General features: G+C 48.1%; 1 protein-coding gene across 10 annotated transcripts in view; it reads right to left on the minus strand.

Moving 5' to 3' along the window:
• The window catches only part of STX3 (syntaxin 3), a 38,330-nt gene that overhangs the window by 13,574 nt on the left and 8,220 nt on the right, over positions 1-16,536 (minus strand). For all 10 annotated transcript variants that reach the window (XM_053923903.1, XM_053923904.1, XM_053923905.1 and 7 more), the window contains exons 2-4: positions 8,418-8,501; positions 1,115-1,214; positions 190-264 (exon numbers count right to left, since the gene is read on the minus strand). In XM_053923903.1, the coding sequence (XP_053779878.1) occupies positions 190-264; positions 1,115-1,214; positions 8,418-8,501 (259 nt within the window). The remainder of the gene's footprint in view (positions 1-189; positions 265-1,114; positions 1,215-8,417; positions 8,502-16,536) is intronic.

Genomic DNA, 16,536 nt, shown 5'->3' on the forward strand with positions numbered 1-16,536 from the left:
TGTGATCAAGAACAGATAAAGTTCTGGCGCTATAACAGGTCACTCCAGGGACAGTGCCCAAGCCACAGGCAAAGGTGGGACAAGTGGCGTCACTTCCGTTGGGTTGAGGTTCGGGGCATTAGAGTTGGACCCTGCGGATGGGAGACAGATGGGGCAGGGGCGGGCTTGTTCCCTTGGCTCCCGTCTTACTCTTCAGCTTGTTCCGGACGTTGTTGGCCCTTTTCTTGATCTCAGCTGTGAGCTGCTCTAGGTCATCCTTGGTTTCTGGGTAAACAAAGGCAGGCAGGATCAGTTAGAAAAGACCAATCAACAGAGGAGGGGAGGAGCTCCCTCAGGCACCCATGACCCAAACTAGGACTGGAGTCTCCGGGAGAAGAAACAATATGTGAAAGACCTGTGGGGACAGGCGGCCCCTGGGGAACAAAGTTTAGTCGGGCTACAGCGTAAGTAACATGGGGGAGGGTGACAGGAAGGTGGCCAAGACGATTCCCATGTGCTCCGCTAACACGTTTCAACTTTAATCTTTAGGCAATAAAGAGTCCCTGAAAAATGTGAGTAGTGAAATAACAGTATCAAGCTTGTTCCTTGTTCTTATGAAATCCAAAATATAGCCCTAAATTCCACTCCAAAAATGTGAAATAATTGGGGGGGGAGTTTGCCTCCATGGTGGTGCCAAATAGGAAACTCATGATGGGAGGGACCGAGGTGAACTTGAAGCACCTTGGAGCACCCCATAAAAACATGCACTTGATCTGGAGGACGTGAATAGGGGGCTGGGGAAAGCATTTCCGACAGAGGACATAGCACAAGCAAAGAGGCAGAGGCGAGGAAGAAAGAAGCAGTAAGGGTCGCTGCTAGGCCTGAGAGCGACCAATGGGGAAGGAAAGTCTGGCTACATGGATTACGCAGGGGCCATGAAGACAGGAGTGCTGACCGTGGCTGGGCGGGGTGAGCTCAGGGCACAGGAGAATGGCGGACGGGATGACGTGCACACCGGTGGAATGGAATGGAATGCGTAAGTACACTCCCCTGCTGTTCACGGAGGGAAGAAAAAACAAGACTGGCTCGGCCCCAGTGCCACCGCTGGGTGACTCAGCCCTGGGCAAACACTCACTCGGCTCCGGAATTGGTGCAGACAGAATGATACTGTAGAGTTTCTTAGCCTCCTCCACGTGCTCAGAGATCTTGTCGATGTTGAGCCGCGTTTCCTCGATCTGTCATCAGAAAGACAACGGCCTTTGTCATCAAAGAGGAAGAGTAGGTCCCTGACTGGGTTTAAGGCTTAGCAGAGCTCCCTGGTGAAAGCTGCCCACCCTCTGGGTTTGTGGAAGAAGACGATGCCTAAATGTCTTCTGCTTTTCATGGATAAAGTAATCTCAACAGAGCGGTCATTGAAAAGCCATGCCATTGCTCCCTGCGAGGGACACATTTGCCCACCGTGCACGGGAAGATTCAGGCCAGAGTCACGAAGAGCCAGGAAAAGCGTGAAGAGGAATCAGAGAAGGGCCAGCACACCTGATCAGGCAGATCCTTTAGCGCCCGGCACCTGCCCCACCCCCCAAAGTGAGAAAGAGAGAGTGAAGATAGGAGAGAGGGAAAAAGGGAAAGCAGGAAAGAAAAGAAGTGCAAAGGAGAGAACCCACCTACAGTGTGAAAACAAAGGGAGAAGAATGAGAGGAACAGCAAGACAGAAACGAGAAAGAGATAGTAAAGACAGAAACTCAGCAGTGACCATATCAGGAGGCAGCCTGAGACCGTTTGGCCTTTCCATACTGTTTCACTCATAGCAGAATCCTAAGTCTAGGCAACTATTAAAAAGGCCCAAGTTATCACCTGTGAAATCTGGCCTTAGAGGCATAACCACCTCAGAATCAGGCCCTTGGGTCACCAGAAATTGCCCCCTTTACCCTAATCTTCCCTGTTATTTCTCTATCAGACACTGGCTCCTCTCAACAACTTAGGTCACTGCATCACACCGGGTTTCCATTTCCATCACGAGACTGTCTTGCCAAAGCAATTACATTATATAAAACAGGACTGGGAGGGGTGGGGGAAGGCTTTCTAGAATAAAATACACTAACCATTGGTAAATGCACTTAACATATTTTAACGAGCCAGAGGCCTTAGATTTTGCATGTTCAATGGATCAGATGTCTTAGAAAATATATTCTGGAATATTACTTCATAAACAGAAGAGCATCAGGACCCAGTTTGGTCAATGGTATAAAAAACAAGACCGGAAGCTGGAAGGAGGAGGCAGCTGGGCCCCAGGCTGAATGCTCCGGACATTTGGGGACTGGATGGTAGGAGGGTCGTCCAGCCCTATGGACAGGAGGATACAGCCCTGGCGCTCCACCCTCAACCTGCCTGCGGGACTTCCCGGGGTTGGGGAACATGTGCCTCCTCTGCCCGCCTCACTCATCCTGCACCCGCTGTAGCTGCTCCTTCCTCTGTCTTCATCAACCTCACCTTCTGGAGGCAGTTCAGAAACTGGTTTAGTAATTCAGTCAGTGCACCACATAATCACCCTTTAGACACAGGGGTGTCCGACCTGCCGCCCGCAGGCCGCATGCAGCCCAGGACGGCTGTGAATGCGGCCCAACAGAAGGTCGTAAATTTACTTAAAACATGAGATTTTTTTGTGATTATGTGTCACAGTGTATTTAATGCATGGCCCAAGACAACTCTTCTTGTTCCAGTGTGGCCCAGAGACACCAAAAGGTTGGACACCCCTGCTTTAGAGCTTCAGGATGGGCAATTTGTCAGTCATAAAGGTTTCTTTTTTTTAACTTTGTGTCTTTACTTTTTCTTGGAAGTGCTGGTTTTCCTCAGAGGTGACTTTCTGGGTATTTCACGGTGGCAGCTGCATGCAGTTAATTTCCTTCTGTGCATCTGCCAGATAACCAAAGGCTCATGGGGGTAGGGAAGGGAGGGTGCCCAGGACTGAGAACCTAGCAGGAAAGCTACGCATGCGGAACCTAACAGCCCAAGGCCATTTGTGTGTTTGCTTGGGGTTGTTTTAAGTGTACAGACTTTACCCTGCACAATAACATGTTTAAGAGTCGTAACTGATTTAACACATGCCTGTATCTGAAACAAGGGCCTTCACAGTCTGCCTGTGAAGTCCCCATCACTCTCTCCCTTTTATGCACGGGAGCATGTTGGCTCAACCAGGTAGAGAAACTCAACCTTGGCAATACCATACTGCAGAAAGGTAACATCAAGGTTTGAATGTAGCATCTGTTAGATACTAAGCCCTGCCTCCTGAACCAGGTAAAGGTGCAAGAACCACCTACGGGAGGCTCCTCCGCCTGCTCTCCCAGGTCCGTGCGTATGGGCCTGTGTCAGGTGATGTGCATGTTTGACTCACAGTTCTGTGACAGGGCTCAGTGGCCTTTCACTGGGAGCACGGGCCTTATTTCCTGGTTCTCCAACCAATGCTCCCTATGGAGAGCTTTTCACACAAGCTGTGCTCATGACGCACTGCTGATCTAGGGAACCAACCAGGCTCTTCGGTCACCGCGCTAAATTTGCAACTAGTCCATCCTCAATGCCTGCTCATTGTACGTCACTTTTTATTCGTCAGCAGCGTGGAAGTCCAGATGGTACAGTTTAAGAAAATAAGCATCGAATAGACCAAGTTCAAGTTTCAGCTCCACCTCTTAGTTTCATGACCTTGAACAAGCCACTTACCACCACCCCCAGCCCCATTTCTCTCACTTGTGAAATGAGGATGATCACAGTTCCCACGTCCTAGAGATTCTGTGGGGTTCGAATGAGGTAATACACATCAAGCGCCTAACATAGAGTGCACGCTCAATGAACACTGAGTGATGGGGATGACGACACAGCCATAACCAGCAGTTACCGCACATTCACTAACGCCAGGTGCTACGCTGCGCCTACACGGGACGGCTCGTTCAACCCTCGCGCCGCTCCCGACAGTAACAAAATGCTCTGTGGTACCGTCAGGAGCCACCCACGGAAATTAAGTAAGAACAGCAAGTTGATCATTCTTCAAGTTGGGTGTCTGCCTCAGGGAACAAACTATGATTACCACAGTATATGAATCACCATTGTCTAATTAAAAGGAGAGAGTCATTTTCAAGGCATGGGTAGCCTCTTCCCTCTGGTCCTAAGCAGCCAGTGGAATTTAATTAGACAATGGAAAGCAGAGCAAGTACTACTGCAATACTTTGGAGAACTGGCAGATGTCAGGGGCTAGGGTAGAAAGCTTTGTCTGTTCTACCGAAAACATCTCTGCCTCCCCCAAGTTCCATGTACCTGTACCTCTCTCTAGTTAGGCATTAATTCCTGCATATTTATTTACTGAAAGCATATTATGCGCCACCCTTTAACGTGATAAAAGTAATGGAGTTGTAAAGGTCAAATAAATGACTCCTTCTTTTGATGATTGATTCCTTTTTGCCCAAAATACAACAATCCAAAACAGTCCTCATACTAGAAATTCTGAGTCAAGTCCTCTTTGACTGCTTGGCTTCTTTGCTTTGGAAAACAAATAAACATTGATGAGAAGGGGCAGAGAGAGGTCTCAGTCAGCCAAGCAACAGAAGTTAAATCCCTCCGGGATTTTATCAAGATTGGGACTAGTGTTTCAACTCTCTCTCATGAATGAAAAGGATGAATGATCTCAGAGTCCCACTGACCAGTGAAAACGATTATTCCTAGACAAATCAACAGTGTATTTGGGCTTTGCAACATTCAAAATTTAGTCAGGAAAACAAAAACCTATCTAGTTATTCTAAGTGAAGTAACAGAATACAGGGAATTCTTTACACAGAGATGAAAGGGCCAAGAAGCCAAACAGAGGACAGTGAGACTCTCTAGAAATTGGCAACAGCAGGTTGGAAGGACAACGAGGGAAGGCAGGGCCACCTGGGCCTAAGGCCAGGGCCCCTCTGATGGGAGCCAGACCACAGAGAAGTGGACCAGCAGAATGGGACCGTGGAGGCAGGGTCGGTCAAGTGAAAGTTGAGCCCGTGGTGGAGACAGATCCAGGGAGGAAAACCATGGCCTCTTCCCTCCTCCATGAGTCCTCTGCCAGCACCTCCCCGAGGTCAAACACCTGTAAGCCAGTTGGCAAGGGAACCTGGGAAATGAGCTCCCTGCAATGCAGAGCAGAGCACAGGAAGGGCGGGGATGGACCTGAGAACAAATAGGCAAAGGACTGGCAAGGGCTTCTTGCCTGCCCAGTGAAGAGCCCAGAAATGCAGGACCTACCAGCTCACCTGGTCATCCAAACAGTCTATGTAAAGAAAGAATTGAAGACTTCTTGCCTGGATTTCCAAGTTACATTCACTTCGAGGTTCTTAGTTTTAACAAACATCAAGCCCACTAGCAAATCCTTATGCTTTCAAGACAGCTCACCCCCCAGTTCCTCTAACCAGGTGCGCTCCACCCTCCAAAGCCCCACGGCACTTTGCTGGCATTCAATCCGCTCTCACTTCTGCCCGGCCTGACTCAGATCTCCTGAAGGGCTGAGACTGTGGTCAAGCACGTGGTGTCGCTCAGCAGAAGGGACGTAAGTAACCGCAGGAAACAAGCACACACCCCTGCAACACTGTCTCGTAGACTTTTCTCAAGCACATCCCCAAAAGAAAACTTGCTGATACCATTTTCCAAAACGTATTCATTCATCCTTGTTAAGAGAAGTCACATGTCAGGAAGGGTTCTGTGAAAAAAATCAATAGGAAGGAAAGCAGGTCTCTTTATCACAGACAGGACTTCTTGGAGCCTTGAGTAAGTTAACGTGCATTTTACGTGTCCATGGTAGGAGGGAGTATGAAGCATTTCTCAAACACATTTGCTCCCAGCAGTCTTTTTTCCGTCTCATACTGCCGTCCACGACGCACACTCTGATCCACCAAACAGCCGTCCCACCTGCCCCTGCTCTTCTCGTTAAAAGAATTCTGGTTCTGTTTGGGCAGCCACATGGCTGCCGGCCCCAGAGGACGAATCACGTCCGGTTCTACGGCAATCCTGACAATCCCCATTATCTGGAATGTACTTTATTTCACTTTCAAGGATATTTCTAGACCAGATTCTATAAAATCAACTCTGTGGCCTACTTACTCTAAATACGCTGGGGAACACGATGGTGATAAGGACAGAAATCGCTGCAGACATACTTAGCGCATATCAGGCATGGTGCCGGGACTATCACATAACTTTCTCATTTTATATTTATAATAACCAACAGGACTGTTCTTGTTTTAGAGGAAACCAGGTTTTTGAGCAGTCAGACAACTTTTCCAAAGTTATACCACTAGTAATGGGCAGAGCTGACACTGAGACCAAGATCTGCGAGGTGCCAGAGCCTGTCTGATCTCTTTCCATGGCCTGCTTCCTCTTGCCTCTGTCCCTCCCCAAAACTTATCCCTTCTGTGCTGCATCTGATGAGAAAGAAGGAAAGTAACACCTACCTGTGCCCACACCAAGGACTCTCTGGGCGTCATCTCCTTTAATCCCCAACAAATCTGTGAGGTGACTATTTCTCTCCCCATTTCACAGATAAACCCACTGAGACTTAGAGAAGTTAAGGAGTGAGCCCAAGATCACAGTTGCCGACAGATAAGGAATTACTTTCAAAGACCATACTCTTTCTGCCCCACCACGCTGCCCCCCTCTTCACCCTAAATAGGAGAGGGCTCTTTTTTTTTTTTTCCTAAATGACAAAAAAGCACAGGACAAGGAATAAGCAGTGAGAAAAAAGAACCCCCAAAATCTCAAGTCTCCAAAAACAACTATCACCCACCCAGTGCTTTTCAGTCTAGATAATGCTCTCCAGGCATGGGACCTGGTGTGAGCCTCACGGCAGCCTGGAAGGGTCAGTGCTAACATCCTCAATTTCCAGAGCAGGAATCAATGCCCAGATGGGTTAAGTGACTTGACCAAAGTCACCTGCTATTAAATGCTTAAAGATGGACACCAACCATGAGGAACCCTGTCTCTCAGAGGCCCTCTTACTGGTTTAAGAGAAGATATAGAACATGGTCATTGGATAAGTAAGATCCCTTACCCCTTACTCCTTATCTCCTTAGATTAAGCTCTTGATTGTAGCTGGTTCTCCAAGGCGAGACCAGAGGGAAAAGCTACAGTGATGTAAACATGTCAAGTCTAACCCAACTAGTAAACAGAAAGACAATTTTCCTTCCATGATCCACACCTGGAACAAAAGTGAACTCATAAAATGCAGATGTTTGATCTCACTATGACGTCTCAACCTAAAGGACAGAGCCACCCACAGGGAGGGTGGGGCTCTGTGGAACGTCCACAGCCAACTTCCCGAACCGGCCAGCACACGCTCACATTCACGTTCACTCTCACAGCCGCGTACCACTCTAAGGCAGGAATGGGCCCGAGCTGTCAAGCCTCGCTCCACTCGTCTGGTTAGACAAGGGCCAGAGGATGACTTTTCTACGTCCATAAGCTAGAGGACGGGAAGCACCCTGCAAGAGGATATGATGCCTCTTGTCTTCTTTCCAAAAAAAAATTAAAAGCCCTAAGAAGAAACCACAGTATGGTGGCAGAACCTTCAGTGCCTAAACTTTCTGTGGTTTTGTTCTTTTGGTTTCAAAGTATCATTATTGAGCACATACATATATCTCAGATGCTGCACTGAATGGTTTAGAACCATTATCCCCTTCAATCCCAATAATAACCCTCCAGGGAATTATATTACCCAATCTACAGGTGAGAAAACCACACCTGCTAAGCAACATTCCCCAGATCAACAGCTGGCGGGATGCAGGGCTGAGATTTGAACCCGGGTTTACCTGGCTCCAAAGCCTGTGTCCCTGCCCATGACGCACCATCCCCCACAGCATTCCAGCCCTCACTGTCTACGGTAGCACCTTCCCAACAGGGACCTTCAAAATCAAAGACCATGAGAGTCTGCAGACATGGGCAACCGGTCTTCACCCCTATTCAACTGCAAAAGTACAAATTGGAGGTTCTCCGTTATCACTAGAATTACGTCAAAGGAACTAAACTTTTTGAAATAAATCTGATCTGTATGAATCACAGGCCTGAAAATGCAATGTTTCATCCTTGTGGCTGAGCCCCCATGGTTGGTCCTGTATTCAAGTTATATAATTTGGGCAAAAAAGGATATCACTAAAAGTTGTCATGTCACACAAGAATAAGACTTTAAAAGCATCTCTTTAATTACATATCATTTACCTTCTGCTGACTTTCTCCCTAAGATTGAAAACTCCAAATCCTCCCAAGTAAGTATTGGAGAGACTCACCTTATAACTTCTTGGTCTGGCCACCCCACCCCAATGAAGGACTGACTTTCTTGGCCACCCTTCAAAGATCTGAGGGTTTTTATTCTTTGCCGAGGACGCTGTGTTTCCTTAAGTACACTCAGAAGAAGGCAGTGGAAGGTCGCCTACCTCAGAGAAGAACTCATCCATGAAAGCCGTGTTGTCAATGGCAATCTCGACCTCGTCGGCATCGTCATCCTGTGTCAGCTGTTTCTGTGAGAGACAAAAGGAGCAGGGTAAGACCAAAACCACAAGAACGAGGTCACAGTACTGAATGCTCACTGAGGACAGGAGCTAGATCCACACTAACCATTATGCATATATAATCTCCAAAACTCAGAACAGCTCTGTGACGTGTCAGACTCCAAGGCCACACTGTCTGAATTTAAATCCTAGTTCCACCGTTTACAGATTTTTTTTTTTTTTTTTTGGTTGGTTAGGCGAGGGAAGGATGGGCATGTTACTGCCCTCACCGTGCCTCAGTTTCCTTATCTGTGAAATGCTAACAATAACACTACTAACTTCACAGGCTTGTTTAAGAAATCAGTAAGATAATCAATGATAAAACACTTCTGCATAGTGTCTGGCGTGCTGTAAATACTCAATAAATTGCTAAGTTTGGTGACAGAGGCATTACTATAACTCACTCCAGTCAAAGAACCAAAAACAGAGAGGTTAAGTAACTTGGCCAAAGTCCCATAACTAAAATGTGAGAGCTGGTGGGTTCTGGCCCATCCGGGATTCGGAGCCCACGTTCCCCCCCTTCTCCACACTGTGCAAATGCGTAAGCCACACTACCAGGGTCTCTAAGAACAGCTTCCAGCCACAATTCCTCCAAACACTGGCTGCAAATTCTCACAGCAGGAGCGAGGGTTTTCCTGTTTTCAGAAGCACCTAATGCAAAGGAAACGGCGCTTTGTGTTGTTCGCTGTCCGAGTTCATGTTTACAAGGAAAAGGAAGCTCTGGCTCCAGCCCCCAGCCACCCTTGGAAACGCCAGCTTTCTTAACTTTGTTCAGTTTCCTCCAAAAATTCACCAAATGGCTATCTAAAGGAAGGGCTTCCCCTCCCACCCGGCATCAAGGGCCTGAGCTTTTGCTCCATTCTTCGCAAATGTTCTTCCCAGACCACTGCTGCGTTGCACATGGCCCATGTCTAAGGACAGAGAACGGGTTGTTGGGAGTGAAGGTAGAGAGGGGTAAACCCCCTACACCAGCTTCTTCACCTTCAGTGGCCCTGCGGCCTTCTAAGCCAAGACACAGACACGTCACTCGAAAATACTCAGAACTCCACGGGCAATGAAAGCCACCACGGGCCTCTTTTCTTCGCCTGCCACCATCCCCCTGATCTGCAACATACATGGAGTTCCTGGGAATCCCCATTAGAGTTTGGGACTCTCCAGTCATCCAGGGAGTCTCTTTTGACTGGCGCCCCATCATCTCATTCTATGGCTCAACTGGAACCATCAGCCACCCAAGTTCAAGAGCCACATTCAGAGGAGTTAAAATTTGAGGCACTGCTACAGTCCCCACAACGTCTTCCTAAAACTAAGAACTGATCATGTCCTTCTGCCACTTAAAGTCACTCAATGACCACTTACCTCCAAGGACTAAAATTCCCACTGCCTCCCGGAGCACGTGGGGCCCTTTAAGATCAGGCCCCACCCAGTCTCTCCGTCTTTGACACACTCTCTCCACCAGGCACTGGGAATTCCTTGCATTTCCGGGACACATCATTCTTTCACATTGCAGAACTGTCGCACAAGGTCTTCCTCCTGAGTTGCATTTGTCCAGCTGGCTAATTTTTCCTTAGCCTTTAAAACTCAACCTCGGACAACCTTACCTGTCAGCCATACCGGACCCTTCCCCCGCACACAAAATTTAAAACCTCCCTAAGCTCTCAATGCATTTTGTACAAACTTCCACAGCAGCCCACTGCACCTACTGTGAGTTGTCCCTTGATTTGTCCGTCATCCCCCGCTGACTACAAACTCCTGGAGAGTCAGGCCTGCCCTGTGTAGCTACTGTGGTAGCTCCTCAGAGTGCGTGCCTGCCCAGAACTCCCTTGTGGAGGCACCCCTCACCTGCTCACCTGATTCTGGGAAGGCTCTTGGTGGGTCGTGACCCAGGCTCCCAGAGGAATTTGAATTGTGAAGGCAACAGAGCAGACTCAACCAGCGTCGGCAAACAGAGAGGTCTGCTAGATTCCCAGAGCCGCCCTCATTTCTGCCCTTCCCAAGCCACGCCTTGGCTTGGTGCAGGCTCTCCAGACCTTCCCCCACATACTTTCAATGAGCAGAACAGTATTCTTCTTTCATGTTTAAAACCCATTTAGGCAGAATCGGCCTTTGCCACTTGCAATTAAAATTACTTGTACTTGCACCCTGGCTGGTGTGCCTCAGTGGACTGAGTGCCTCCCTGCGAACCAAAGAGTCACAGGTTCGATTCCCAGTCTAGGGCACATGCCTGGGGTGCAGGCTAGATCTTGGTTGGGGGCATGTGAGACGCAACCACACACTGATGTTTCTCTCCCTCTCTAATAATAAATAAAATCTTTAAAAAAAATACTTGTACTTGTCATCAATCTATTCCACATGTATTCTGGGTACTTACCATCCACTAGATACGTAGCAGCAATTTAATCAATGTTAGCTGAATAAATCACTACTTCCCACACGGACTGGCAGCCTGCCTTCACCCAGCAGCTTCTAGCCTGGGAGAAACGCTCCCTTGATCAACTGTCACAGTGCTTGGGCCTCTCGGCAGCCTCCAGAGAGCTCACCTCCCACGATGGATTTCCGTGGTTCTCACTAGCAAACAGGAGCCCAGTCTCCCTCTAGGAAGCATTTGCTGAGTGTTTCTCTCTTCAGAGGTCTTCTAGAGACCCACACTGAGGGGGCATGCCCAATGTATGTGTGTGTCCACAGCCACACACACACCCAAGTGCGTCAATTCAGCTTTCTTCAGACAGACATGCGTGCTAAGAAAGTAGGATAAGGCTACCATCACAGGATGGACTGAGGGAAGTTTCTGGAAGCTGAGAACAAGTGTGTCCTTGAGCATGAGAGGCAAGCACTTAGCTCTCCAGCATGACATAAGTTTTTAAGACCCCTAGAATTTGTACAGAGATCCCCCACCTGCAAGACAGCCCCCTGTTGGCTTTCAGCAGGTTCCAGCAGGGCAGCCTGGCCCACGGCCAGTGAGAGAACGTGTGAACATGTCTCTGGCAACTCACAGCCTAGGTCCAAAACTTGTCACCAGTTGCTGGCTGGGAGACCTCAATCAAGTCCCTTACTACTCTCTGAGGTTTTTCCCTGTAAATATTAATAACCCCACACACTTTATCACTCTTATGAGGATTAGAGAAGGTCACATATGGAAAGCTTCTAGCACAGCACTGGGCACACTCCAGTGCCTAATAAGGAAATGTCAGCATCCCCATCACTAGCGCTAAAGACCTGATGCCTAAAGGCTGAGTCCGCCTCCCCCCCTCCGACCCAGGAAGTGCTCACGGTCAGGCCCCATCAGTGAGATGGACGTCAGGACAACCAGGGTTCCTTCACACCTTGGTCACTTAAACCACTGGCTTAACATCTCTGAGCCTCAACGTTCTCATCTACAAAATAGGAACAATAGTGTCTACCAGGGCTTCTGTGAGGATTGACTGAGACAACACTTTAAAGTTCCTTATGCGACGAATAGCACATGGTAACAACTCAACAGAACACCTGCATGTAAGATCTCGCCAGCTTCTCTACAGTTTTAACTGGGATGTGAGTACTTTTAAACAGGAAAGGGGAAGGGGAGGGAAGACAAAGGACTTGTAGAGGTCAGTGCAGCCTGACAGAGCCTATCATTAAATTCTCTAGGAGATAGGCAAACCAACGCCTAACACCAGGTAATGAGTTAGGGATTCAGCCAGGAAGAGAACACAGGTTCGCCAAGACCGTCCTCCCGTGCACTTCCTCCCACTGTAGTGTGCTGCTTCCAACACCATAAATTAACGTCAACGACTACCAAGTGTAGGTCAGAAAATTCAAGGAAGAGGGCCATCCTCACAGGTCATCTGGATAACGTGGTCATCTGCAGTCACATGACACTGGGAACTACCACGGCGCTTCTTGAGAAAGGCGACCTAGCAGATCCCAGAGCTGGGACTCCTTTCCTTGGGACCCAGCTGTGCCTTTCAGAGCGGGAGGCTTTAGGGACCCCCAAGGGCCCTTTATCTTCAGCCCACATGACTGAGCACAGCCAAGGAGAAAACTTTAGCATCTTTATCAAACAATCAAGGCGTGTGGTAATAGGAACGTTCCAGGAGCTGCAACATCAGCCACAGTAAAAAAAAAAAAAAAAAGTGTATGTCAGAACCACGAGCCCAACGGCCCACTTCCTGTCCCCACAACCCAACCCCAGCCTCCTGCTGCCTCTCCCACCAGGAGGTGGGAGGTATTGTCAAGTGACTTAGGCAGCCCTGAGCAAGAGCCTGGGACCTATCTAGCTAGCACCCACCTCTCAAATGTGTTCCAAAATTCAGTGAGGGAGTGAGGGCAGCCGGGCCATGACCTCCTCTCTGGACAGAAAGTAGAAAGAGTTCAGGGTCCCAGAAGTCAATGAAGTGATTTAACCTGCAAGTCCTCTCACTCTGCTTTCACTGCCTTTCCCTCAACTGCCTTCTCTGCCACCCTCGGTCTATTTGACTGTGGGTCCCTCTTCACTAGCTTCTTTAATAAAAATACTTGCCACCTCAAGTCCCTAGTAGGGGCTCAGTGGCCACAACACTGCTTTACATAAACTATGTCAACGAAACCCATCTGTATGTTGAACTTGAGAACCTGCAGGTCAGAGAAAGTCTGTCATTCGAAGGCTCTCAGCTATTGGTTTGCAGTCGGGGCTCAAGCTCCGGTTGTCTGTCCCAAGCTCTTGCTAACTCCACTGCACCCTGCTCAGAGCAGCCCATCGCCAAAGCAGCCAGCAGCCCAGAAGGGCCGCAGCCCCACCCTGCAGAAAGCACCCAGTGGGAGAGACAAGCCGTGGGCCTTGGGCACAGCACTTGCGTCTGTTAAGCCTCGGTTTTCTCACCAAGTAGAGTTTAGCTTTCCAATGCCACTTTGTGGAAACCCAGGACACCTGAGATGTGCCTCAGAAACCAGCCAGGGTAGTCAGGGAGCGGGGAGTCAAGCAGACCAGTCCTCTGCCCGGGTCAACCTGCATAGCTTCACTTTTTATCTGCTTTTTACCTTGGGGTTGAATATAACATTTCATATTAAGCCCTGTTGTCATGAGAGGGAAGAAAGGAAGAAAAAAGAAAGAAGGAAGGAAGCCGGTAAGCTGGAAAACCACCTAAGTAAATGAACAGATGCCTTCTAAAGAAAAGAGAGAAAAAACAAGGGAGGGCCCTCACTCCTCTCCAAGTGAAAACACGGCTGCCTCGGCTGCCCGAGAGGTTAAAATCATCAGCAATTCCGTAAGGATCTTTACAAATCAGAAGGGCAAGACCGAAGGAAGTGACAAAGAAAGAAAAGAGGACCCACCCCAGCCTTGGCCAGGGCTCAGTTCGAGTGCGGCCCCATACAACAAAGAGTTGCTGGCCCATCCCTGGGCAGGGCACACACCTGGGTTGTGGGTTCAGTCCCCAGCAGGGACGTGCCCAGGAGGCAACGGATCAATGTTTCTCTCTCATTCTCTCATATTCTTTTTCTCTCTCCCTTTCTTTCTCTCTCTTTCCTTTCTTTCTTCCCTTTCTTTCACTCTCTCTCTCCCCCCATCCCTCATCCCTCCCTCCAATCAATAAAGAAATCCTCAATGAGGAATTTTTTTTTTTTAAATGGAAGCCATCCTAAATGAGGAGGGCACCAGTCAGCGGCCCCCTGGTTCTCTGCCTGCCACAGGCGTGGGCCCGGGAAGACCAGAGGGTCGGTCCCACAACAAGATAGAAGGCCCAGAGCTCTTGGGAAAATTTTGAGGTGAAGGAAATAATAACAGAGGGGAAGCACCAGCAGTCTGGACTCAAAAGGGACATTTGGTCCTTAACTTCCTGCAGCAGGGTGTTAAAGGATTGTGGCTGATGAGGGCAGGGGTGGGGGCGGGAGCCCCCCTGGCAAAAGCTGGCGACCACAAATCCTTGTACCTCTTCCTCTGCATACTTAAACAGCTCTTTGCACAGGAGATACACACTCTTCTCTATAACCCACATTTTCTCCCAGTGAATTTGAATGAAAGAGACAATGGCATGATTTTTACTGTTCCTGCTGCTCACTTCCCCCACACTGCCTCCCTCTAGGATGAGGGTCGATGGATTCCCAAAGATGAACATCACCACTTCCAAAAATTCCACACACACACACACACACACACACACACCCCGACATGGGGTTTTTCCAGTCCCTCTTCTTTGATTAAAAGAAGCCAGAAATTTGGAGTAAGCCTGTCAGCTCTCAATAGGCACTCAGTGCTCTCTGTTCCCCATTTAGGGTCAGATGGCCTTTCTCCATTGCCCAGTTCTCCCTCCTACACGGTTTTTTTTTCTTGTCCAGTGAAACCCTCCCAGAGGGAACTTCCCCTTTCTGCTGAAATGCATCTTCCCCAACACACTTGTCAGATGAATCAAGAGCAGACCCACAGATAATGAACCCTAGGTGAGCCTCGCACTTGTACTGTCCGAATGTGTGCTCTGCTGAGCACTGGAGCCAAGCTCTCTGGAAGATGAGACGCTGAGGAGTAAACGCAATCCCACACCAGCCCAAGGCCAGCAAGGTGGTGGACAAGTGAACCAAAGCCGAAGCGCCCAAGGACCCCATTCCACACATTCTACCCTGACAATCACACGACCATATTACACCTGTGTGTGTTTGCTTGCAGACACACTTGCGGTTTCAAATATACTATTTGATTCTCCCGTCAACCCCAGGAGAGACAAATAATTACTTTCTCCAGTTACAGATGAGACAACCACTTAATTAGGTTAAACAATTCATCTAAAGTCATTCAGCTAGTAATAGCAGCATTAGGACTCTGTTCTTACCTTCCACACTCCACTTAAAGATGCCCTTCCCACTCTGGCTTGGTAACACACCCTCACTTATTGCAGGGGATGCTGCAACGTCAATATAGCTAAATTGGATTAGTCTATATGCATGAATGAAAAAAACACCGGTGCAAATAATCCATGAATGCGCATGTATGTGGAGACGCAGAGGTCCATCTGCGTTAGAAACCCAGCTCCGCCTCTTAGTAGCTCTGTGAACTTCGACAACTGACTTAACCTCTTCGTGCCTCAGTTTCCTCATGTGCAACATGAGTACTCACAGAATCGTTGTAAGGATTAAATTAGTTGATACATAGGAAGAATCTAAGGCAATGCTGGGTACACATTAAATGCCCAAGACCATACCATCTAAAGCAGGGAATCGGGCCTTGTTTTCTTTAACGAGAGTTTTTGCTGAAGTCATTTCTCTACTACATGCATTTAAAGAAATAAAGCCCCCTGTGGATTCTGCTTCTGCTACATTCTCGCCAATTCTGTTACTTACAACTGTCCTTACTATTCATTTCTAAACAGTTTGTCACTTCCATTTTGTTTTCTTTTTAACCCAACAGTTATTTAGAAAAGCGTTTTTACATTTCCAAAGCAAGAGGCACCTGGGGAGGACTATTACTATAGTGTTCATTTCTAATTTTCCTATGTCATTATCAGGGAGCCATTATTGTATTATTAATTTCTAGTTTTATTACATCATTATCTATCAGGGAACATAGTCTAGATGACTTCATATTCTGTGGAATTTGACATTTTCTTTGTGCCCTATTACATGGTTTAATTTTTTTTCTTTTTTTTATTATTGTTTATGCTTGGAATACACGGTCAATATTTTTAAATCTGCTGTGTGTGTTTGAAAAGATCTTGCATTCATTTGCTGTACGTAAAAACCACCCAAGTTTCATCTCCACGTGCCATGTTGATTCCTATCTGCTTTTGCTTCCCAAAACCTGAGCTAGGTCTGGAGAAGGAGCAGTGAAAAGGGATGGAAATTCACCTGAATGAAGGGCTCTGGGGTCTCAAAACCAACCACACCACCCACAACCTTCTCCTTCTCATTACAAGTCTTTCACTCATCCGATAGTATTCATTAAACACCTATCATCTGCCAAGCCCAAGAGCAGACACTGGAGACACACAGACCCAACACAGCACCGCCTGCTTGCCAGGGCCTCACTGTCTCGGGGGGGGGCGGGGCAGACAGGCACACAAGT

Source organism: Desmodus rotundus, chromosome 5, assembly GCF_022682495.2.
Source record: "Desmodus rotundus isolate HL8 chromosome 5, HLdesRot8A.1, whole genome shotgun sequence".
NCBI classification, from domain to species: domain Eukaryota; kingdom Metazoa; phylum Chordata; class Mammalia; order Chiroptera; family Phyllostomidae; genus Desmodus; species Desmodus rotundus.